The sequence below is a fragment of the Bubalus kerabau genome, chromosome 16, assembly GCF_029407905.1.
Source record: "Bubalus kerabau isolate K-KA32 ecotype Philippines breed swamp buffalo chromosome 16, PCC_UOA_SB_1v2, whole genome shotgun sequence".
Taxonomy (NCBI): Eukaryota; Metazoa; Chordata; class Mammalia; order Artiodactyla; family Bovidae; genus Bubalus; species Bubalus kerabau.
Window position 1 is genome coordinate 38,830,598 of NC_073639.1, and position 25,316 is coordinate 38,855,913.

General features: G+C 39.3%; 1 protein-coding gene and 1 non-coding gene across 7 annotated transcripts in view; both read left to right on the forward strand.

The window, feature by feature from the left end:
- NUDT6 (nudix hydrolase 6) overlaps nucleotides 1-25,316 on the forward strand; it is a 58,335-nt gene that overhangs the window by 2,605 nt on the left and 30,414 nt on the right. For 5 of the 6 annotated variants that reach the window (XM_055550570.1, XM_055550571.1, XM_055550567.1 and 2 more), the window contains 2 exons: nucleotides 2,471-2,674; nucleotides 11,084-11,139. In XM_055550570.1, the coding sequence (XP_055406545.1) occupies nucleotides 2,602-2,674; nucleotides 11,084-11,139 (129 nt within the window). In that variant the 5' untranslated portion in view covers nucleotides 2,471-2,601. Of the gene's footprint in view, nucleotides 1-2,470; nucleotides 2,675-11,083; nucleotides 11,140-14,497; nucleotides 14,517-25,316 lie in introns of those variants that run through there. The other variant, XM_055550572.1, reaches the window with a different exon arrangement.
- LOC129630462 (U4 spliceosomal RNA) lies at nucleotides 20,479-20,616 on the forward strand. The gene has a single exon (XR_008703719.1). It is a non-coding gene; the product is annotated as a U4 spliceosomal RNA (small nuclear RNA).

Sequence of the window (25,316 nt, forward strand, 5' to 3'; positions counted from 1 at the left end):
TGTTCCTGTTATAGACAACTAAATTTAGGTGAAGACGTATTGTGTTATTAAGCTTCACGAATATCTGCGTAAGTGGGGAAATAACACTGATTCTGATCCTTGCTATGCTACTCACTAGCTGTGTAACTTTACATAAGTCAGTCATTTAATAAATGTGAATTGAGCCCAAGCATAATATCATGTTAACCTGGAGGACTGCAGATGCACAAAATATTGTGTGTGCGTGCTCAGTCGTGTCCAACTCTTTGCAACCCCATGGACTGTAGCCCGCCAGTCTCCTCTGTCCATAGAATATTAGGACTAGAAAAATACATGACAAAAGATATCATTAGGCATTGTGTAGTAAGTTCTAGTAAATCTATTAGAGGAGTTAAGTTCACATTTGGAAACCATTTAGGGAAAGCTTATTGTCAAAGAGGTGGTATGTGAGCTCATACCTTGAAGGATATATTTGAGCTAAGGAATGAGGGACAGGAGGAAAAATCATTAAAGTTTATTAGCGAAAAAAGAGAAAAAGATTTTAAAAATGATTCTTAGACTTTGAGCATTGGAGCCAGAAGTATACCGGTAAATAAAAACTACTTGAGGATGGCTATAGGAGTCAGTTTTGAATACAGGTATGAAGAAGTTTGAAGCAGCAGCCTTCAGAAAATGAGAGCAGCTGGAGAGCAGCAAAATTCAGTGTTCAGTGAGATCAGGACCAGGCAAGCATCCTTGTATAGTTGTTAGCTGAAGCAGTGGGAGTGGACAGATTCTCCAAGTCAGAGTGTGAAGATAAAAAATAGTAAACAAGTGGCTTCAGCTTTTTCAGAACTTTTTTTCTGAGCTTTTTTCCCCTAAACTTTCAGAGCTTCAGCTTTTTCCCTTGATTGGAGTGATTGGAAAGGAGGACTTGGGAACTTGCTGTGGTGATAGAAATCTGTAATCCTGACTGGAATGTGGACTACACAAGTGAATGCATAGGTCAAAACTCAAATGCTCGCTTAGGATTTATGCATTTCACTTTATGTAACTATGTCAGTTTTTAAGAAGATACCAGAGAAAGTTCGATGTGAGAAGAATGTGACAGGACCATAGCCCCAAATCAGGAAGTGTATTAAGGCCCCAAGTTGTTTGTCACTGTGTTAGTCACACTGACTTTGAAAGAGTAGAGAAACAATGGGCCTTAACAGGGAGATGCTTACCTCAGAGGCTGTAGAAGAGGAAGGAATGGAATCTAACCATTAAATAAATGATCCAGTCTTTTCCCCTGTCTCCACACATTTTATAGGATTATTGTAAAGATTGAGATGGTGGATACAGAAAGCGATCTGGGAAGTTTTTCTAAAACTGTTAAGTATTCGTTTCTTCACCTGTAAATTTAGCGGTCACTGTACTTGCCTTTCATGTTGTGAGAACTTAATAAAATACTGGATCTAAAATGTCTGGATTTTAGTAAGGGCCAGTTTAAAGTTTGTCATGGTATAATTAATAAGGTAAGATTACAACAATACTTTGACAACCTGATGCAGAGAGCTGACTCATTTGAAAAGACCCTGATGCTGGGAAAGATTGAGGGCAGGAGGAGAAGGGGACAACAGAGGATGAGATGGTTGGATGGTGTCACCAACACAATGGACATGGGTTTGGGTGGACTCCGGGAGTTGGTGATGGACAGGGAGGCCTGGTGTGCTGCGATTCATGGAGTCGCCAAGAGTCAGACACTGACTGAGCGACTGAACTGAACTAAACAAACAATCTACATGTCCAAAATTAGGTTAGTTAAGTAATTTGTGGTACACCTAAATGTATGAGGAAAATTATGCAGTCATTAAAAATATATGTTCATTAAAGAATTTTAATGGTAACAAAATGTCTATATAAAAAAAAAAAAAAACATGTTGTAAATTATATGTGGTGTGTCAGTTCCAAAATTATATTCCTGGAAAAAGTGTCAAAATTTTAAATGTCTCTGTGTGCTAATGTGAAGTTTTGATTTCTTCATTTTATTTTCAAAATTTTCTAGAACTACCATACATTATTTAAAAGCAAAGTTAATTTTTAACCACCTCAAAATGTATAAACCAAAAAAAAACCCACATATATTTGAAACAGTAAATAAAAGCCCATGGTAGTCATTTATAAAGACTGAAACTCATTGTTAAAAAGAACAGCATTGAAACAGTAATTTATTTAAATCGGTTTGTGCATTCTGCAGTTATTGAGCACAAATTGTATGTCAGGTATTTGTCAGATGATCTATAAAGATCATCACTATATTGACTTCATTTTCAAGAAATGGTGGGGAAATTATGCTGCTGATGTATGTTAACAGGACATTTTGGGATCCCCCCTTACCCCCTCCACCACCATCCCCCAAATGGAACTTGAATATGACTTATTGGAGGAAGTGACACCCAGAGATGAGTTTTAATTTATTCCAGTTTTCTCTCTGGAAAATATTTATAGATGTCTGTTTTTTGCATTTCAGCTGCAGTACAGAAATGGAGATCAGAAGGTAGAGTAGCGGTGTGGCTGCATGTTCCCATCCTCCAAAGTCAATTTATTGCCCCTGCCGCTTCCCTGGGCTTCTGCTTTCATCACGCGGAATCAGATTCATCTATGCTGTCTCTGTGGCTGGGAGATGGGCCCAGCAGATTACCAGGATATGCTACACATCAAGTGGGAGTTGCAGGTCAGTTTCAAACTGAAGATAATCAGAATCAATTGTTTAGAGGATTACCTGATTTCTTCTTACAGCTGAAAGTGAAGTCCCTCAGTCATGTCCAACTCTTTGCGACCCCATGGCCTGTAGCCCGCCAGGCTCCTCCGTCCATGGGATTTTCCAGGCAAAAGTACTGGAGTGGGTTGCCATTCCCTTCTCCAGGGGATCTTCCCGACCCAGGCTTTGAACCCAGGTCTCCTACATTGCAGGCAGGCTCTTTACCATCTGAGCCACACTTTATTCATGTGGAATGAATAATTTGATTAAATGATTATCTTACCACTGGAGCTAATGCTTTAAAGAGATGAAGTTTGCCTTATGAATCAGCAGAGGGCAGCACAGAGAACAAGCAAGGTTAGTTTTCCAAAGGATATGTTTGAACATGTTTTACACAGACATTTGAACTTCAGTACTGAAATAGGAACACTTAATGGGATCCAGGAATAGATCATTTCATTATGGTACTCCATGTTAGTATGAATTGTGTGATTTAATAAAACTAAAGTTGAATTTAAGGTGAAGCAAACCAGTTTTTCAGTGATTTGAACATGACTTTTAAGTCAGTGGTTAGCTTGAGTGCTTTGAGCTAAGACAGGAGTTCTCAAATTGTGTGTGCACATGCTTACTCACTCGTATCTGACTCTCTTTGACTCCATGAACTGTAGACCGCCAGGCTCTTCTGTCCATGGAATTTTCCAGGCAAGACTATAGAGTGCATCAAAATCACCTGGAGGGGGTTGTTGAAGCAGATTGCTGGGCCCCAGCCTCAGGAGTTTTTAAGTCATTTGGTCTGAGATGAGGCCTGAAAATTGCAATTCTAATAAATTCTCTGCTGCTGCAGCTGCTGGTATTGATGCTGGTTCTCTAGGATGACCCTTTGAGAATGAGGGTTAAGAAAACTCTCAGGTTTTCGGAAAAATGAAAATAGGAAAAAATGCTTGTGATTTATTACAAGGCAGCAATATGTATTGTTAGTAATTTATTAATAAGAGCATCATTTGCCTTCATATAATTAATAAGAGTTTTAAAAGGTAGTTCTCATCTTCGAAGTCTTCTAAGGAGTTGCGCAAGGATTTCTAGTATTTTCTCTGTCCACAGTCTCACTATCCTGTAGCAAATAGAGGCAATTCAGCTTTCCAGTCTTCTCTGCTTCAAAAGACCACTTGAAAATTTGATGACAGTCTCACACTTCTTTAGAAAGACATACAGATAATTATCAGTTCATTGATACAGACTTTCAAATTAGAGTTTCCAGTTAGTACTAGAGAATTGGTAATACATGCATAAAGAGTCACCTGTGAAGAACTTGTTTATAACTAAGTACTATATATTATGGTTAAGATATGCCATAGGAGTTTAGGGGATGAGAGATCTGGAACTTGACTAGAGTTTTGAAGAATAACCAGGATTTGAAGTGGCCATAGGGGTTGGAAGATACTGTAAGACATTTTTCTAAAAAGATACAGTTTTTTAGATGAAGAGAAAATAGTTGACATTTTTTATTAAAAGCTACAAGATGTAGCTGGTTAAGGAATTCAGAACATACCACCCTCAAATATGCCAAAGTGAAGACAATTGAGAGAGAGCAGGAAGGGCTCTCTGCCTGACCCTTTCTACCTAAAAGCAGGGCATAAATTTTTCTACCATAAAGAGGAGAACATTATCACCAGAGATGGGGAGTTGACATTGAGATAAATCTGTACAAACCTTATGAAATAACAAGTAAAAAAAAGTGTTAATCACTGAGTCGTGTCTGACTCTTTGCAGCCCCTTGAACTGTAGCACTCCAGGCACCTCTGTCCATGGAATCCCCCAGGCCAGAATACTGGGGTAGGTTGCCGTTTCCTTCTCTAGGGGATTTTTCCAACCCAGGGATCGAATCGGTGTCTTCTGCAGTGCAGACAGATTCTTCACCGTCAGTACAGACCTTATGAAAACAACCATTATGTTTTGCTAGTTTCCCCATATAGTTAGTTCCTCGGCACTTTTTTCACTGTTTATCTCGCCTAGAACAAAGCCCTCGTTCTTTGGTCATTTATGCACAATTTATCCCTCTCCTAGAATGGTATATAAGCCCCTGGGTCTAAACACTTTGAGGAGATTTTCATTTCTGTGGAGACCTCCACCCAGGCCACGTGGTAATATTAACACCAAATAAAATGTACATATTTCTTATCCATTAATCTGTCATATGTCAGTTCAGCTTAGGTCTCAGACACAGCTGAAGTGAGTAAAGGGGAAAAAAAATCTTTCTTCCTCTACATTGGAAAGCAATGGCTTTCCTGCTGTCTTCAAACAGCAAGCTTCTATCTGCCTCAGAGCTGTTAAACCTACTGGCTTCTCTTCCTGCAGTGCTCTTCCAGAGAGCTTTGTTTATTGAGCTCTTTAGAGCTGAAATATCTCCTCAGAAAAGTTCCTGACCTTCCTGCATAAAATAGTCCTCCCACCTACCAATCCCGTCATCCTTTATCCAGCTCTGTTTTTGTTTTTTAATATTTATTTTAATTTGTTTATTTGGCCATGCCAGGTCTTAGTTGCAGCATGTGAAGTCTTAGTTGTGGCAGGTGGGATCTAGTTCCCCCACCAGGGATCAAACCCAGGCCCTCTGTATTGGGAGCATGGAGTCTTAGCCACTGGACCGCCAGGGAAGTTCCCAGCTCTGTTTTTGTTTGTAGAACTTATCACAATTTGAAATTATCATGTCCTTAATTGTCCCCACAATAATGTGAAGTCTGGGAAGGCAAATATTTTATCTGTCTTGTTTACCTCTTAATCCTCAGACTAAACACAGTGTCAAGCTTCTTGGGTGGCACAATGGTAAAGAATTTTGCCTGCCAATGCAGGAGACACAGAAGACATGAGTTTGATTTCTGGGTCAGGAAGATACCCTGGAGAAGGGAATGGCAACCCAATCCAGTATTCTTGCCTGGGAATTCGATGTACAGAGAAGCCTGGCAGGCTGAAATCCATGGAGTTGCAAAGAGGCAGATACAACTGAGCATGCATGCAAAAATACAGTGTCTGGTATAATCTAGGTGCTCAATAAATATTTCTTGAATGAATGGTTGGATAGATCTTCAAATGGTAATGTCAGCCCTCTGAAAAGGCAATTGTGTGGTGAAGGTACAGTACTGGACAGTGAGAATACCTGCTTGAGACCCAGAAAGGACGTCAGTTTCAAGGCTTTGTGAAGTTGGGCACTCAAAATTATACTGCTCACAGTACTTATGAAAAATAGTACTGCTGCTGCTGCTAAGTCACTTCAGTCATGTCCGACTCTGTGTGACCCCATAGATGGCAGCCCACCAGGCTCCCCCGTCCCCGGGATTCTCCAGGCAAGAACACTGGAGTGGGTTGCCATTTCCTTCTCCAATGCATGAAAGTGAAAAGTGAAACTGAAGTCGCTCAGTCGTGTCTGACTCTTAGCGACCCCATGGACTGCAGCCTACCAGGCTCCTCCATCCATGGGATTTTCCAGGCAGGAGTACTGGAGTGGGGTGCCATTGCCTTCTCCGGAAAAATAGTACAGTACCTGACTAGTCATCGTAATACAATAGTGGAATCCCTAATCTCTTTGGGTTTCAGTTCAGTCACTCAGTCATATCTGACTCTTTACAACCCCATGAACTGCAGCATGCCGGGCCTCCCTATCCATCCCCAACTCCTGGAGTTTATTCGAACTCATGTCCATTGAGTTAGTGATGCCATCCGACCATCTCATCCTCTGTCGTCCCCTTTTCCTCCCACCTTCAATCTTTCCCAGCATCAGGGTCTTTTCAAATGAGGCAGCTCTTCGCATCAGGTGGCCAAAGTATTGGAGTTTCAGCTTCAACATCAGTCCTTCCAATGAATATTCAGGACTGATTTCCTTTAGGATGGACTGGTTGGATCTCCTTGCAGTCAAAGCGACTCTCAAGAGACTTCTCCAACACCATAGTTCAAAAACATCAATTCTTCGGTGCTCAGGTTTCTTTATAGTCCAACTCTTAACATCTGTGCATGACTACTGGACAAACCATAGCTTTGACTAGATGGACCTTTGTCTCTGCCTTTTAATATGCTGTCTGGGTTGGTCATAACTTTTCTTCCAAGGAGCCAGTGTCTTTTAATTTCATGGCTGCAGTCACTATCTGCAGTAATTTTGGAGCCCCGAAAAATAAAGTCTGTCATTGTTTCCACTTTTTCCCTGTTTTCACTGTTTCTTTGGGTTTATTTAGCTTCTGTGTTGTGACCAGCAGGGGTCGCTCACATTGTGTTTACCCTTGCTATTTTTGGCTCATTTATAGTGAACGAAGGAAAAGTTCAATTTGTGTAATGACAAATTATTAAAAATTAAGAGTAGATTTTCTTGGTTATTTCTTTGGCATTCAACTCACATAAAGTCCAGTTAAATTATTTGTTTTTGTTGTTAAGTTGCTAAGATATTTCCAACTCTTTGTGACCCCATGGACTAGAGCACTCCAGGCTTCCCTGTCCTTCACTGTCTCCCGGAGTTTGCTCAGACTCACGTCCATTGAGTCAGTGATGTCATCCAGCCATCTCATCCTCTGTCACCCCCTTCTCCTCCTGCCCTCAATCTTTCCCAGCGTCCAGGGTCTTTTCCAATGAGTTGGCTGTTTGTATCAGCTGGCCAGAATACTGGAGCTTCAGGATCAGTCTGTCCAATGAATTCAGGGTTGATTTCCTTTAGGATTGACTGGTTTGATCTTGCTGTCCAAGGGACTGTCAGGGTCTTTTCCAGCACTACAGTTCAAAAGCATCAATTCTTTGGTATTGAGCCTTCTTTGTGGTCCTACGCTGACACCTGTACATGATTACTGGAAAAACCGTAGCTTTGACTGTACAGACTTTTGTCAGCAAAGTGATCTCTCTGCTTTTTAATACACTCTGTCATAGCTTTCTTCCAAGGAGCAAGCATCTTTTAATTTCATGGCTGTAGTTGCCATCAACAGTGATTATGAAGCCCAAGAAAATAAAATCTGCCACTGTTTCTACTTTTTCCCCAACTGTTTGCCATGAAGTTATGGGATGGGATGCCATGATTGTGGTTTTTTGAATGTTGAGTTTTAAACCAGCTTTTTCACACTCTTCTTGCACGCTCCTCAAGAGGCTCTTTATCTCTTCACTTTATCTCTTATATCTTGCCATTAAACTGGTATCTGCATATCTGAGGTTGTTGATATTTCATCCTTAATCTTAGATTAAGATTATCAAGATTAAGATTATTAAGATTATCAAGATTAAGATAAATCAAGCTTAATCTTAAGCTTGATTGAGCCTGGAATTGGACTGAGTGCTTCATCCAGCATGGCATTTCACATGAGGTACCATGGGGTCGCTAAGAGTCAGACATGACTGAGCGACTTCACTTTCACTTTTCACTTTCATGCATTGGAGAAGGAAATGGCAGCCCACTCCAGTGTTCTTGCCTGCAGAATCCCAGAGACGGGGGAACCTGGTACGTTGTCGTCTATGGGGTCACACAGAGTCAGACACAACTGAAGCGACTTAGCACTTAGCACACTGTATATAAGTTAAATAAGCAGGGTGACAATATATAGCCTTGACATGCTCCTTTCCCCATTTTGAACCAGTCCATTGTTCCATGTCCAGTTCTAACTGTTGTTTCTTGACCTGCATACAGATTTCTCAGGAGGCAGGTAAGGTGGTCTGGTATTCCCTTCTCTTTAAGAATTTTCGACAGTTTGTTGTGATCCACACAGTCAAAGGCTGTAGTGTAGTTAGTGAAGCAGATGTTTTTTTGTAATTCCCTTTTTCTATGATCCAGTGGATTTTGGCAATTTGATCACTGGTTCTGCTACCTTTTCTAAATCCAGCTTGTACATATGGAAGTTTTCAGTTCACATACTGTTGAAGCTTAGCCTGAAGGATTTTGAGCACTACCTTGCTAGCATGTGAAATGAGTGACATTATATGTTGGTTTGAATATTCTTTGGCATTGCTCTTCTCTGGGATTGGAGTGAAACTGACCTTTTCCAGTCCTATGGCCATTGCTGTTTTCCAAATATGCTGGCATGTTGAGTGCAGCACTTTAATAGCATCATCTCTTAGGATCTTAAATAGCTCATCTGGAATTCCATCACTTATACTAGCTTTGTTTGTAGTAATGCTTCCTAAGGCTCACTCAACCAATTATAGTTTATATTTTCTACTAGAAGCCAACATTAATGTTAATTATCTCGCTTTGTGGTTTTCTTTCTTGACTTTGAAGTGCTAAAATGGGATGTTTAAATTTCAGAGAAAATTGTTCTTCCGTTTGTTGCATGTATCTATTCCCTACTGTATTGCATCTGTAATATTTATTACCACCTCATGTTCTATATCGGAGAAGGCAATGGCACCCCACTCCAGTACTCTTGCCTGGCAAATCCCATGGACAGAGGAGCCTGGTAGGTTGCAGTCCATGGGGTCGCGAAGAGTCAGACACGACTGAGCAACTTCACTTTCACTTTTCACTTTCATGCATTGGAAAAGGAAATGGCAACCCACTCCAGTGTTCTTGCTGGAGAATCCCAGGGACAGGGGAGCCTGGTGGGCTGCCATCTCTGGGGTCGCACAGAGTCGAACACAACTGAAGCGACTTAGCAACAGCAGCAGCATGTTCTATATGGGTTCCCCAGGTGGTGCAGTGGTAAAGAATTTGCCTGCCAGGCAGGAGAAACAGGAGATGTGGGTTCAATCCTTCGATCAGGAAGATTCTCTGAAGTAGGAAATGGCAACTGACTCCAGTATTCTTCCCTGGATAATTGCATGGACAGCAGAGCCTGGTGGGCTACAGTCCATGGGATTGCAGAGTAGCACACAACCAAGCGACTAAGCACCATCAGGTGGCGCTAGTGGTAAATAATCCACCTGCCAATGCAGGAGAAGTAAGAAACAGGTTCTGTCCCTGGGTGGGAAAGATCCCCTTGAGTACAAAATGGCAACCCACTTCAGTATTTTTGCCTGGAGAATCCCATGGGCAGAGGAGCCTGGTGCCTACAGTGCATAGGGTCGCAAAGAGTCAGACACTACTGAATCAACTTAGCTTGCACACAGGTTCTACATAATTTATTTTTCATTTGTAACCTTCTCATACCAGCCTCAAAACAAGAGCCTCATAATGATAGGGCATTTTGTTCACCACTGTATCCTTGTGGTTCAGTTGCTAGGTTGTGTCTGATTCTTTGAGACTGTATCCTTAGCAACTGGAAACGTGCCTGAGACAAAAAAAGGATCTCAATTCATATACTATAAATATAGAACCTACATGTATTATATATAGGAGCTCAATTAATATTGAATGAGTGAATAGAAAATATATTTTTAACAATATCTTCCCACATTATGTAAATACAAATAATGTTTAAATTATAGCATTTAAAGAAACTTAATGCAGATCTTGAAGTAAAAGTTGCTCAGTAATGTCTGACTCTGACCCCCTGGACTACAGTCTGTGAAATTCTCTAGGCCAGAATACTGGAGTGGGTAGCCTTTCCCTTCTCCAGGAGATCTTCCCAACCTAGGGATCAAACCCAGGTCTCCCACATTGCAGGCAGATTCTTTACCAGCTGAGCCACAAGGGAAACCCAAGAATACTGGAGGGTATAGTCTATCCCTATTCCAGCGGATCTTCTGACCCAGGAATCGAAGCTGGGTCTCCTGCATTGCAGGTGGATTCTTTACCAACTGAGCTATCAGGGAAGCTCTAGATCATTAAAGTGTCATTTTGTTTTTGACCTAGCATTACCCAAGGAGAGAAAAAAACTTAATTTTGAGTCCCTGATATCTAGCAAAATGCCTAGTGTGCTGGGCAGTGTATATGTTGAATGAATAAATCAAAGAAATGGTCTAGAACTGCTGATTAAAAAGTATTCTGTAGCAATATATTGGTAAGTTATAAAGTTGTGTACATAATGTGATAAAGGAATTTAAGTGGCTTTAAGGAAGAAGTCGTGAACTGAAAGTTGAGATATTTGAGATTTGGATCATGTTTATACATAGTGATTCAAGGAATAAGTATCAAAATGGAAAAGTCAATCCATTGATTCAATGGATATTTTTAAGCACTTAAAATTGGACACTAAATGCTTAAAAGAATAGAATATTTTAACTATCATCAGGAATAGATGATCTAGAGAAGGAGATGCAAATGATTATTCTGTAAGATAGCATATGCTAGAACCATCGTTGTTACTTTCAGCCATTAAAAGACCCAAGATAACTGAGCAACTGGTTTCTTACTGAAGTTATTTTACAGCTTTTCAAGGATGAGGTGGTTATTTGAACTAGGCCTTCAGATGACCACAGGTAATAGTGTGGGAGTAATCTGAGGTGAATGAAATTCATATTTCTCGATTATCTTTTTCCCCCCAACAGGAGCTGTATTTGATGAAAATACTAGAAAAGTACTGGTTGTCCAAGATCGAAATAAAGTAAGTTGCTTCTTCTTTATAGTTGCTTTCTAAATGTTTACTTCTATCTAGAGAAAAATAAAGTGTGGAAACTTTGATATGCTTAAAAAATATAGAAAGATATTTTTTATTTACTGCAATCAGTATTTTTATTGACATATGGTTGATTTACAGTGTGTGAATTTCTGCTGTGTAGCAGTGATTCAATTATACATATATACACATTTCTTTTTTAATAGTCTATTCCATCAAGGTTTATCAAAGGATATTGAGTATAGTTCCTTGTGCTGTAAAGTAGAACCTAGTTGTTTATTCATTCTATGTATAAAAGCGTACATCTGCCCAACCCCCTCCCCCATGGCAACCACCAGTTTGTTCTGTATGTCCATGATTTCAGTTTCATAGATCAGTTTGTATCATATTTTAGAATCCACATATAGATGATATCATGTAGTATTTATCTTTCTGACTTCACATAGTGTGATAATCTCTAGTTCCATTCATGTTGCTGCAAGTAGCATTATTTCATTCTTTTTTTCCCCAAAGATTATTTAATTTTTTGACTGTGGTGGGTCTTCATTGCTGCATGCAGGCTTTCTTCAGTTGTGCTGAGCAGGGGCTACTTTGCATTGTAGTGTGCAGCCTTCTCATTGAGGTGGCTTCTCTTGTTACAGAGCACAGGGTCCAGGTGCTCAGGCTTCAGTAGTTGTAGCATGTTGTAGCTTGCAGGCTCCAGAGTGCTGGCTCATTATTGTTCCGCACGGGCTCAGCAGCTCCCCAGCATAGGGGACCCTTCTGTACCAGGGGTCAAACCAGTGTCCCTTGCATTGCAAGGCAGATTCTTAACCACTGGACAACCAGGGAAGCCCTGTCTTGTTCTTTTTTTTGTGGATGAGTAGTATTCTATTCTGGATATATATATGTACCACATCTTTTTACAGGTTTTTCTATTAAATGGTAGTTTTGATGATGCAGAATTCTATTATATTTTCTGTTGACCAATCATGATACAGTGGTATTAAGTGAGTAATAGTTACATAATCACAACAGTAAAATATTCTGATCAGTTTTCACAGTCAGTAGCCAGACAATAAAAGATAATTACAATTGCAAGCCATAATGGAAACATGATTAGTCTAACAATAAAATAATTACATACAGTTTGGGGGGGGAGTCATCAAGCAGAGTGATGTGGTAAATGAAAATGCATACATGCACATATTTTCATCTACCCAGCCAGTGTATGTCTTTTGTTTGATACATTTAATCCATTTACCTTTAAGGTAATTATTGATATGTATGATCCTATTACCATTTTCTTAATTGTTTTGGGTTTATTTTCTGTAGGTCTTTTCCTTCTCTTCTGTTTACTGCCAAGAAAGTTCCTTTAACGTTTATTGTAAAGCTGGTTTGGTGGTGCTGAATTCTCTTTACTTATCTGGAAAGCTTGATTTCTCCATCAAATCTAAATGAGAGTCTTGAATTCTTTTTCAGGAAGGTTGCCTATCTCCACTTCATTTAGTTGTTTTTGGGGGGTTTTTATCTTGTCCCTTCCTCTAAGACATAACTTTCTGCTTTTTCATCCTGATTAACTTTCTTTAATGTGGTTTTTGTTCTAGCCCCAGTGAACTCTGGTTCTTCTGTCTTGCTCTGGTGGGCAGGGCCTTGCTCAGTAAATCTTTAATCCAATTATCTGCTGATGGGTGGGGTTGTGCTCCCTCCCTGTTAGTTGTTTGGCCTGAGGAGACCCAGCCCTGGGGTCTAAGGGCTCAGTTTTTGCTGTTGTCCAGTTGCCTAGTTCTGTCCAACTCTTTGCCACCCCATGAACTGCAGCAGGCCAGGCCTCCCTGTCCCACACCATCTCCCAGAGTTTGCCCAAGTTCATGTCTATTGCATCAGTGGTGCCATCCAGCCATCTCATTCTCTGACACCTTCTTCTGCCCTCAGTCTTTCCCAGCATCCAGGGTCTTTTCCAGTGAGTCGACTGTTTACATCAGGTGACCAAAATATTGTAGCTTCAGCATCAGTCCTTCCAATGAATATTCAGGGTTGATTTCCTTTAAGACAGACTGGTTTGATCTTCTTGCTGTCCAAGGGACTCTAAAGAGTCTTCTCCAGCACCACAGTTCAAAGGCATCAATTCTTCTGCACTCTGCCTTCTCTATGGTCCAACTCTCACAACCATACGAGATCATTGGAAAGACCATAACCTTAACTATATGGACCTTTGTCAGCAAAGTGATGTCTTTGCTTTTCAACACACTATCTAGGCTTGACATGCCTTTCATGCCAAGAAGCATTTGTCTTCTGATTTCATGACCATGGTCCCCATCCACAGTGATTTTAGAGCCCAAGAAGAGGACGTCTGTTACTTCTTCCATCTTTTCCCCTTCTATTTGCCATGAAGTGATGCGGCCGAATGCCATGATCTTAGTTTTTTTAGTATTTACTTTTAAGCTGGCTTTTTCACTCTCCTCCTTCACCCTCATCGAGAGGTTCTTTAGTTCCTCTTTGCTTTCTGCCGTTAGAGTGGTATCATCTGCATACATGAGGTTGTTGATGTTTCTCCTGTTGTAACTCATCCAGCCTGGCATCTTTCATGATGTGCTCTGTGTATAAGTTAAATAAACAGGGTGACAACAGACAGCTTTGTCGTACTCCTTTCTCAATCCTGAATTAGCCAGTTGTTCCATACAGGGTTCTAACTGATGCTTCTTGACTTGCATACATGTTTCTCAGGAGACAGGTAAGAGGTCTAGTATTCCCATCTCTTTAAGATTTTTCCAGTTTGTTATGATCCACACAGTGCAAGGCTTTAGCATAGTTAATGGAACAGATAGATGTTTTTCTAGGAATTCCTTTGTTTTCTCTGTGATCCAGCAAATGTTGGCAATTTGATCTCTGGTTCCTCTGCCTTTTCTAAACCCAGCTTGGATATCTGGAAGTTCTTGGTTCATGTAATGCAGAAGCATACCATGCAAGATTTTAAGCATGATCTTAAATGGCAACCCACTCCAGTATTCTTGCCTTGAAAATCCTATGGACAGAAGAGCCTGGCAGGCTACAGTCCATGGGGTTGCAAAGAGTCAGACATGACTGAGCAATTTGACTTTGCCTTATTTTACTAGCGTGGGAGATGAGTGCAATTGTCCAGTGGTTTGAACATTCTTTAGTACTGTCCTTCTTGGGATTGGGATGAGGATTGACCTTTTCCAGTCCTATAGTCACTGCTAGGTCTTCCAGATTTGTGGACATGTTGAGTGCAGCACTTTGATAGCATTATCTTTGGGGGCTTTAAATAGCTCTACTGGAATTCCATCACATCCATTACTAACTTTATTGACAGCAGTGCTTTTTAAGGCCCACTTGACTTCACACTCCAGAATGTCTGGCTCTGGGTGAGTAACCATACCATCGTGGTTATCTGGTTAATTTTTGTACAGTTCTTTATGTATGCTTCTGGCTTCATTTAATCTCTTTGGCTTCTACTAGGTTGCTATTGTTTCTGTCCTTTATTGTGCCCATCTTTGGATGAATTGTTCCCTTGATATTTCCAATTTTCCTGAAGCTCTAGTCTTTCCCATTCTGTTGTTTTCCTTTATTTCTTTGCATCATTCATTGAAGAAGGCCTTCTTGTCTCTCCTTGCTATTCTCTAGAACTCTGCGTTTAGCTGGATGTACCTTTCCCTTTCTCCCTTGCTTTTCGCTTTTCCTCTTCAGATAACCACTTTGCCTTCTTGTTGGGGTGTGTTTGTTCACTGCCTTCTGTACTGTATTACAGACCTCTGTCCATAGTTCTTCAGGCGTGCTGTTTACTGGATCTAATCCCTAAAATCTATTCATTACCTCGACTACATATTCATAGGGAATTTAAGTCGTACCTGGCTCAGTTCAGTTCAGTCTCAGTCGTGTCCGACTCTTCACGACCCCATGAATCGCAGCATGCCAGGCCTCCCTGTCCATCACCAACTCCCGGAGTTCACCCAGACCCACGTCCATCGAGTCAGTGATGGTGGTAGGGGCATAGACTTGAATTACTGTGATGTTGAATGGCTTGCCTTGGAAACAAACCCAGATCATTCTGTGGTTTTTGAGGTTGCACCCAAGGACAGCATTTCAGATTCTTTTGTTGATTATGAGGACTGCTCCATTTCTTCTAATGGATTCTTGCCCAAAGTAGTAGATATAATGGTCTTCTGAATTAACTTCGTCCATTCCCATCCATTTTAGTTCACGGATTCCTAAGATGTCTATGTTTACTCTAGCCATCTCCTGCTTGACCATGTCCAATTTACCTTGATTCATGGACCTAATATTCCAGGTTCCTATGCAATACTGTTCTTTGCAGCATCACATTTTACTTTCATCACCAGACAAATCCACAACTGAGCATCATTTCCACTTTGGCCAAGCCACTTCATTCTTTCTGGGGCTATTAGTAGATGTCCTCTGCTCTTTCCTAGTAGCATAGTGGACACCTTCTGGCCTGGAGGACTAATCCTTTAGTGTCGTATCTTTTTGTCTTTTTATACAGTTCAGGAGGTTCTTTTTGTCTTTTTATACAGTTCAGGAGGTTCTCACGGCAAGTATACTGGGATTATTTGCCATTCCCTCCAGTGGATCGTGTTTTGTCAGGACTCTCCACTGTGACCCATCTGTCTTGGGTGGCCCTACATGGCATGGCTCATAGCTTCATTGAGTTACACAAGCCCCTTTGCCACAACAGGGCAGTGATCTGTGAAGGGCTCTGTACTAGGGTTAATGGTGACCCCCAGGAGGGCTTATGCCAAGGGGGACCTTTCATGACTACTACTGCCAGTGCTCCAGTCCCAGTGATGAGCCCCTGCCAACCCACACCTCCACAGGAGACCCTCCAGCACTAGCAGGGGTTTGGGTCAGTATCCTGTGGAGTCACTGCTCCTTTCCTCTGGGTTCTGGTGTAGGCAAGATTTTGTTTGTGCCCTCCAAGACTGAAGTCCTTGTTTCCCCCAGTCCTGTGTAAGTCCTGTAATCAAATCCCGCTGGCCTTCAAGGTCACATTCCCCAGGCTGGGAACCCTGATGTGGGGTTCAGAACCTGTACAACAGTGGGAGAACTTCTTTGGTATTATTCTCCAGTTTGTGGATCACCCACCTGGTGGTCATGGGATTTTATTTTATTGTGATTGCGCCCCTCCTACTGTCTCTCTGCAGCTTCTTCTTTGTCTGTGGATGTGGGATATCTTTTGATGGGTTCCAGTATCCTCCTTTCAATGGTTGTTCAACAGCTAGTTGCAATTTTGGTGTTCTCACAGGAGAAGATGAGCACCCATCCTTCTATTCTGCCACCTTAAACTGGAACTACCACATTTTTATTCGTTCATCTGGGGAAGATCATTTAGGTTGTTTCCATGAGTGGGCTATTGTAAGTAATGCTGCTGTGAACATAAACATGCAAGTATCTTTTTGAATTTGCATTTTGCTGGATCACATGGTAATTCTATTTTTAGCTTTTTGAGGATCAACTTCCATTCTGTTTTCCATAGTGGCTCTACCAACTTATATTCCCAGCAATAGAGTAGAAAGGTCCCCTTTTCTCCACATCTCCTCCTGCATTTGTTATTTATATGGAGTTTTTAGCAGTGGCGATTTTGATTGGTGTGAAGTGGTACCTCGTAATTTTAATCTGCACTTCTCTAGTAACTAGCAGTGTTGAGCATCTTTTCATGTGCTTATTGGATGTCTGTATTTCTTCTCTGGAGAAATACCTATTTAGGTGTTATGTCCCTTTTTCAGTTGGGTTGTTGATTTTGTGTTACTGAGTTGTTCAAGTTGTTATATTTTGGAAATTAAGCCCTTGTCGGTCTCATCATTTTCAAATATTTTCTCCCATTCTGTAGATTGTCTTTTCATTTTGTTTATGGTTTTTCCTTTGCTCTGCAAAAGCTTCTGAGTTTAATTAGGTTCCATTTGTTTATTTTCTTTTTGTTTTCATTACGAGGTGGGTTAGAAAAGATCTTGCTGTGATTTGTGTCAGAGTGTTCTGCCCGTGTTTTCCCTTAAGAGTTTTTGTATACCTGTGGCGGATTCATTTTGATATTTGGCAAAACTAATACAGTTATGTAAAGTTTAAAAATAAAATAAAATTAAAAAAAAAAAAAGAGTTTTATAGTATCTGGCCTTATATTTAGGTCTTTAATCCATTTTGAGCTTATTTTTCTGTGTGGTGTCAGGGAGTATTCTAATTTCATTCTTCTACATGTAGCTGTCCAGTTTTCCGGGAACCACTGTCTTTTCTCTATTGTATATTCTTGCCTCCTTTATCATAGAGTGTGTGTATGTATGCTTAGTCATGTCCAAGTCTTTGCAACCCCATGGAATGTAGCCTGCCAGACTCCTCTGTCCATGTAATTTTCAAGGCAAGATTACTGGAGAGGGTTGCCATTTGCTATTCCAGGCCATATTCTTGACCCAGGGATCAAACCCATGTCTCTGGCATCTCCTGCATTGACAGCTGTATTCTTTACCACTGCACCGAGTGGGAAGCCCTTGTCATAATTAGGTGAACATAAGTGTGTGGGTTTATCTCTGGACATTCTGTCCTGTTCCATTGATCTATATTTCTATTCCTGTGTCAGTCCCATACTGTTTTTAAATACTGATGTTAAATTGGATTGCTTACTTAATTTCTCTTTCCAGTCTTTCATTGTTAGGGTATAGAAAGGCAACAGATTTCAGTGTATTCATTTTGTATCCTGAAACTTTAATACTAAATTCATTGGTGAGCTCTAGTAGTTTTCCAGTAGCATTTTTAGGATTTTCTGTGTATCATGTCATCAGCAATCAGTGATAATTTTACTTCTTATTTCCAATTGAGATCCCTGTTAACTTTTTTTCTTCTCTGATTGCTACAGTAGGACTTCATAAACTATGTTGAATTATAGTGGTGAGAGTGCATATCCTTGACTTGTTTCTGATCTTCGAGGAAATGCTTTCAGCTTTTTACTGTTGAGTATGATGTTAGCTGTGGGTTTGTCATATATTTCCTATATGCTGAGGTAGGTTCCTTCTGTGCCTACTTTCTAGAGTTTTGTTTTTTTGTTTTTTGTTTTATAAATGGGTGTTTAAGTTTTCTTCAAAAGCTTTTTCTGCATCTATTGAGATGATCATATATTTTTATTCTTCAGTTTGTTAATGTGATATATCACACTGATTGATTTGTAGATATTGATAAAACCTTATATCCTTGAAATAAATACCACTTGATCATGATGCATGATCCTTTTAATATATTATAAAGTTCAGATTGCTGGTATTTTGTTGAGGATTTTTGCGTCTGTATTCATCAGTGACATTGACCTGTAATTTTCTTTTTTTGTAATATCGTCTGATTTTGGTATCAGGGTGATGATGGGCTCATAGAATGAGTTTGGGAGTGTTCCTTCCTCTGCAATTTTTGGGAATAATTGCAAAAGAATGGGTGTTAACTCTTCTCTAAATGTTTGATAGAATTAGCCTGTGAAGCCTTCAGGTCCTGGACCTTTGTTTGTTGGGAGGTTTTTAATCACAGTTTCAATACTTGTGAACAGTCTGTTTATATTTTGTTTCTTCCTGCTCAGTTTTGGAAAATTATACTTAAGTATTTTTCCATTTCTTCTAGAATGTCTATTTTATTGGTATATAGTTGCTAGTAGTAGTCTTTTATGATCCTTTGTATTTTTATGGTGTCTGTTGTAACTTATTCTTTTTCATTTCTTTTATTATTGATTTGAGCCCTTTCCCCTTTTTTCTTGATGAGTCTGGCTAAAGATTTATCAATTTAGTTAACTTTTCAAAGAACCAGGCTTTAGTTTCATTGATCTTTGCTGTTTTCATCTCTATTTCATTCATTTCTGCTCTGATCTATATGGTTTCTTTTCTTTTCCTCTCTTTCAGTTTTATTTTTTCTTTCTCTAGTTGCTTTAAGTATAAGGCTAGGTTGTGAATTTGAGACTTTTTCTTGTTTCTGGAAGTAAGATTGGATTGCTATAAACTTCCCTCTTAGGACTGCTTTTGCTGCATCCCATAGGTTTTGGATCATCATTTTTGTTTTTATTTGTCTCTAGGCATTTTTTGATTGCTTCTTTGATTTCTTCAGTGATCCATTAGTTATTTAATAGCATACTCTTTAGCCTCCATGTGTTTGTTTTTTATAGTTTTTCCTGTACTTGATTTCTGACCTCATAGCATTGTGGTTGGAAAAGATACTTGATATGGTTTCAAGTTTCATAAATTTACTGAGTCTTGCTTTTTGGTCCAAGATATCAATCCTGGAGAACATTTCATGTGCCCTTGAGAAGCATATATATTTGCTGCTTTTGAATGGAATGCTCTATAAGTATCAGTTAAGGCCATCAGGAATAATATGTCATTTAAGGCCTGTGTTTCCCTGTTGATTTTCTGTCTGGATGATCTTTCCATTGATGAAAGTGGGCTGTTAAAGTCCGCTACTATTGTATTATTGTTGCTGTCTTCTTTTATGGCTGTTAATATTTGCCTTATATATTGAGGTGGTCCTATGTTCAGGACATTTATATTAATGATATACCTTCTTGGATTGATCCCTTTATCATTATGTACCATCCTTCTTTGTCTTTTGTAATAGACTTTATTTTAAACTCTATTTTGTCATATGGCAGTGAATTTGAGATTTTTCTTATTTCCAGGGGTAAGATTGTATTGCTATAAACGTCCCTCTTAGAACTGTTTTTGTTTTGCTTAGAACTCTTTGGCTCTCTTTAAATTCCATTTGCATGGAATGGCAGTACAGAGCGTGATACAATTTTAACTTTTTTTTTTATATGTTGATTTAAAATATTGTTAAGTTTCAGGTGTTTGTTGAATCCGAATATTGAGCAAAGAATATTTCAGAATATTGAGCAGAGTTCTTCTGCTAAATAGTAAATCCTTGTTGCTTATCTATTTTATGTGTAGTGTTTTGTATCTGTTAATCCCATACTCCTAGTTTATCACTCCCAACAATGTTCCCTTTTAGTAACTTTGTTACATGAATCTGCTTCTGTTTTGTATATATAGATTCATGTCTATTATTTCTTAGATTCCACTTACAGTTAGTATCTTGTATTAGTCTTTCTCTGACTCACTTAACTAAGTATTCTTTAGATCCATCTATGTTGTTTCACATGGCAATATTTCATTCCTCTTTATGTCTGAGTAATATTCCATTGTAAATATATACCACAGCTTCTTAAGTCAGTGGTTTGTTTCTGAGAACATGGATTGTTTCTACAGTGCCTTGGTTTTTGTGAATAGTAGTGCTGTGAACATTGTTGGATATGTATCTTTTTGAATTAGAGTTCATGTCTTTCTGGATATGTACCCAAGCTTTGTGCAGTGACACTGTTGTAGCCAGTGAGGTTTATCCGAGGCATGATTATTGTTAATTGGATATATAACCAGGAGTAGGATTATTGGATCATGTGGTTGTTCTATTTTCAGTTTTTTAAGGAACCTCCATATTTTTTCCCATAGTGGCTGCACCAGTTTACATTCCCACTAGCTGTGTAGAAGGGTTCCCTTTTCTCCACATACTCACCAACATTTATTGTTTGTAGACTTACTGCTGATGGCCATATGAGGTGATACCTCACTGTAATTTTGATTTGCATTTCTCTAAGAGTTAGTGCTCCTTGGAAGAAAAGTTATGACCAACCTAGATAGCATATTCAAAAGCAGAGACATTACTTTGCCAACAAAGGTCTGTCTAGTCAAGGCTATGGTTTTTCCTGTGGTCATGTATGGAAGTGAGAGTTGGACTGTGAAGAAAGCTGAGTGCCAAAGAATTGATGCTTTTGAACTGTGGTGTTGGAGAAGACTCTTGAGAGTCCCTTGGACTGCAAGGAGATCCAACCAGTCCATTCTAAGGGAGATGAGTCCTGGGTGTTCATTGGAGGGACTGATGCTGAGGCTGAAACTCCAGTACTTTGGCCATCTCATGCAAAGAGTTGACTCATTGGAAAAGACTCTGATGCTGGGAGGGATTGGGGGCAGGAGGAGAAGGGGACGACAGAGGATGAGATGGCTGGATGGTATCACTGACTAGATGGACATGAGTTTGAGTGAACTCTGGGAGTTGGTGATGGACAGGCAGGCCTGGCGTGCTGCAAGTCATGGGATTGCAAAGAGTCGGACATGACTGAGTGACTGAACTGAAGAGTTAGTGATGTTGCCTGTTGACCATCTGTCTGTCTTTGGAGAAATGACTCATATCTTCTACCCATTTTTCGATTGGTTTGTTTTTTTGTTAATTGAGTTGTACGAGATGTTCATATATTTTGGAAATCAAGCCCTTGTCAATCATACCATTTGCAAATCTTTTCTGTCAATATGTTCTCTTTCATTTTGTTTATGGATTCCTTTGCTATGCTAAAGGTTTTACAAATTTGATTAAATCCCATCTGTTTAATTTTGCTTTTTTATTTTTATTACTTTTCAACACCAAAAACCTTTTCTATTAGGGTATAGCCAGTTAACAATGTTATGGTTTCAGGTGAACAGTGAATAAATATACCTATATCCATTCTCCCCAAAACTCCCCTCCCATCCATACTGCCACATAACATTGAGCAGAATTCCATGTGCTATACAATAGATCTTTGTTGGTTATCCATTTTAAATATAGCAAATATAGCAGTATGTACTTGACCTTCCAGAGTCCCTAACTAACCCTGTCCCCTGGCAACCATAAGTTCATTTTCTGTGAGTCTCTTTCTGTTCTGTAAGTAACTTCATTTCTATCATTTCTTTTTAGATGCCACATATAAGGATGTCATATGATATTTATCCTCTGTCTGACTGCACTCAGTATGACTCTCTCTAGGTCCATACATGTTGCTGCAAAGCGTCTTATTTCATTCTTTTTCATGGCTAAGTAATATTCCATTATATATATGTACCACATCTTCTTCACCCATTCCTCTGTCAGTGGACATTTAGGTTGCTTCCATGTCTTGACTATTATAAACAGTGCTGCAGTGAACATGGGAGTGCATGTATCTTTGGGGACCATGTCTTTCTCTGGATATATGGCCATGAGTGGGATTACAGGGCCATATGGTAGCTCTATTTTTAAGGAACCTCCACACTGATCTCCTGGAGAAGGAAATGGCAACCCACTCCAGTATTCTTGCCTAGAGAATCCTGTGGACAGAAGAGCCTGGTGAGCTGCTGTCCATGGGGTCGCACAGAGTCGAACACAACTGAAGTGACTTAGCATTCATGCATGCATTGGAGAAAGAAATGGCAACCCACTCCAGTATTCTTGCCTGGAGAAACCCAGGGACAGAGGAGCCTGGTGGGCTGCCGTCGATGGGGTCTCACAGAGTTGGACACTTCTAAAGTGAGTTAGCAGGGGCAGCAGCATACTGATCTCCATAGCGGCTGTATCAATTTACATTCCCACCAAAAGGGCAGAGAGTTCCCTTCTCCATGTTCTCTCCAGCATTTGTGCTTTGTGATTTCTTGATGCTTGATGATAGCCATTCTAACCCGTGTGAGGTGATACCTCATTATAGTTTTGACTTGCATTTCTCTAATAACTAGCAGTGTTGAACATCTTTTCATGTGCCTATTGGCCATCTGTATGTCCTCTTTGGAGAAATGTCTGTTCAAGTCCTCTAAACAAAAAAGAACAGATTGTTTGTTTTGATTTTACTAAGCTGTTTGTAAATTTTGGAGACTAATCCCTTATCACTCACATCATTTGCAAATATTTTCTCCCAATCTGTGGTTGTGTTTTTATTTTGTTTATTGTTTCCTTTGCTGTGCAAAAGCTTTTGAGTTTAAGTAGCTACCATTTAATTTTGCTTTTATTTCCATTATTCTGGGTGATGGATCAAAAAATCTATTGCTATGATTTTTGTTAGAGAGTGTTCTACCTATGTTTTCCTCTAAGAGTTTTATAGTGCTTAGTCTCACATTTAGATCTTTAATCCATTTTGAGCCTTTTTGTGTATAGAGTTAAAGAATGACCTAATTTCTTTTTTTTACACGTAGCCGTTCAGTTTTCCCAGCACCATTCGTTAAAGAGGCTGTCTTTCTAACTTTGTGTAACCTTGCCTCCCTTTGTCATAGATTAATTGACTATAGGTGTATATGCATATTTCTCAATTTTCTGCCCTGTTTCATTTATCTATATTTCTGTTTTGGGGCCAGTACCATACTGTTTCAATGACTGTCACTTTGTAGTTTAGTCTGAAGTCAGGGAACCTGATTCTTCCAGCTCCTTTTTTCAAGATTGCTTTGGCTATTCAGGATTTTTATGTCTCCATACAAACTTGGAGGTTTTTTATTCTAGTTCTGTGAAAAATGCCATTGGTAATTTGATAGGGAATACATTGAATCTGGATTGCCTTAGGTAGTATAGTCATTTTGACAGTATTGATTCGTCCAATACAAAAACTTTTGATCTGTTTATGTCTTCAGTTTCCTTCATCAGCATATTATAGTTTTGTCTTGGATAGGTTTATTCCTACGTTTTTTATTCTTTATGATGCAATGGTAAATGGAATTGCTTTTTGAATTTCTTTTTCTGATCTTTCATGGTTAGTATATAGAAATGCAACAGATTTCTGTGTATTAACTTTGTAACCTGCAACTTTACCAAATTCATTGAGTTCTAGTAGTTTTCTGGTAGCTTTAGGATTTTTATGTATAGTATCATGTCAACTGCAAACAGTGACAGTTTAACTTTTTCTTTCCTAATTTGGATTCCTTTTCCTTTTTATTCTCTGATACCTGCAGCTAGGACTTCCAAAACTATGTTGAATAAAAGTGGTGAGAGTGGACATTCTTGTCTTGTTCCTGATCTTAGAGGAAACACTTTCAGCTTTTCACCACTGCATATGATGATAGCTGTATGTTTGTCTATATCAGCCTTTATTATGTTGAGCTATGTACCCTCTACACCCACTTTGTGCAGAGTTTTGATCATAAATGGGTGCAGAGTTTTTTCCAAAGCTTTTTCTGCATCTATTGGAATGGTATTGTTTTTATTCTTCAATTTGTTGATATGGTATATCACATTGATTTGATTTGCAGATGTTGAAAAATCCTTACATCCCTGGGATGAATCCCACTTGATCATAGTATATGATCTTTTTATTGTTGGATACAAATTGCTAGCATTTTGTTGAATTTTTACATCTATGTTCATCGGTGATATTGACCTGTAATTTTCCTTTTTATGTGTTATCTTTGTCTGGTTTTGGTATCAGGGAGATGGTGAGCTCATTAAAATGAGCTGGGAAATTTTCATCCCTCTGCAACTTTTTGGAACAGTTTGAGAAGGATATGTGTTAACTCTTCTCTAAATGTTTGATAAAATTTGCCTGTAAAGCCATCAGGTCCTGGACGTTTGTTTGTTGCGAGGTTTTTAATCATGATTTCAATTTCAGTGCTTGTGATTAGTCTGTTGATATTTTCTTTCTTCTTGGTTTCTGTCTAGGGAGACTGTACCTTTCTGAGAATTTGTCCATTTCTTCCAGGTTGTCTGTTTTACTGGCCTGCAGTTGTTCATTGTAGTCTCTTATGACCCTTGGTATTTCTGTGGTCAGTTGTAACTTCTTTTTCATTCTTAATTTTACTGGTTTGAGCCCTCTCCCTTTTTTCTTGATGAGTCTGGCCAAAGATTTATCAATTTTATGTTTTCAAAGAACCAACTTTTAGTTTCATTGATCTTTGTGATTGTTTTCTTTGTCACCGTTTCCTTTATTTCTGCTCTGATCTTTATGGTTTCCTTCCTTCTACTAACTTTAGGTTTGGTTTGCTGTTCTTTTTCTAGTTGTTTTAGGTGTAAGGTTAGGTTGTTTATTGGAGATTTTTCTTGTTTCTTCAGGTAAGACTATTGTTATAAACGTCCCTTTTAGAACTGTTCTTGCTGCATCCCATAAAGTTTGGACCATTGTGCTTTCACTTTCCCTTGTCTCTAGGCATTCTTTTATTTCTTCAGTGACTCAGTGGTTGTTTAGTGTCAGATTGTTTAGGCGCTACATGTTTGTGTTTCTTAGAGTTTTTTTTTTCTTGTAGTTTATTTCTAATCTCATGCCGTTGTGAGAAAAGATGCTTGATATGGTTTTGATTTCAGATTTATCAGGGCTCACCTTGTGACCCAGCATGTGGTCAATCCTGGAGAATGTTCCGTGTGCACTTGAAAAAAATGTG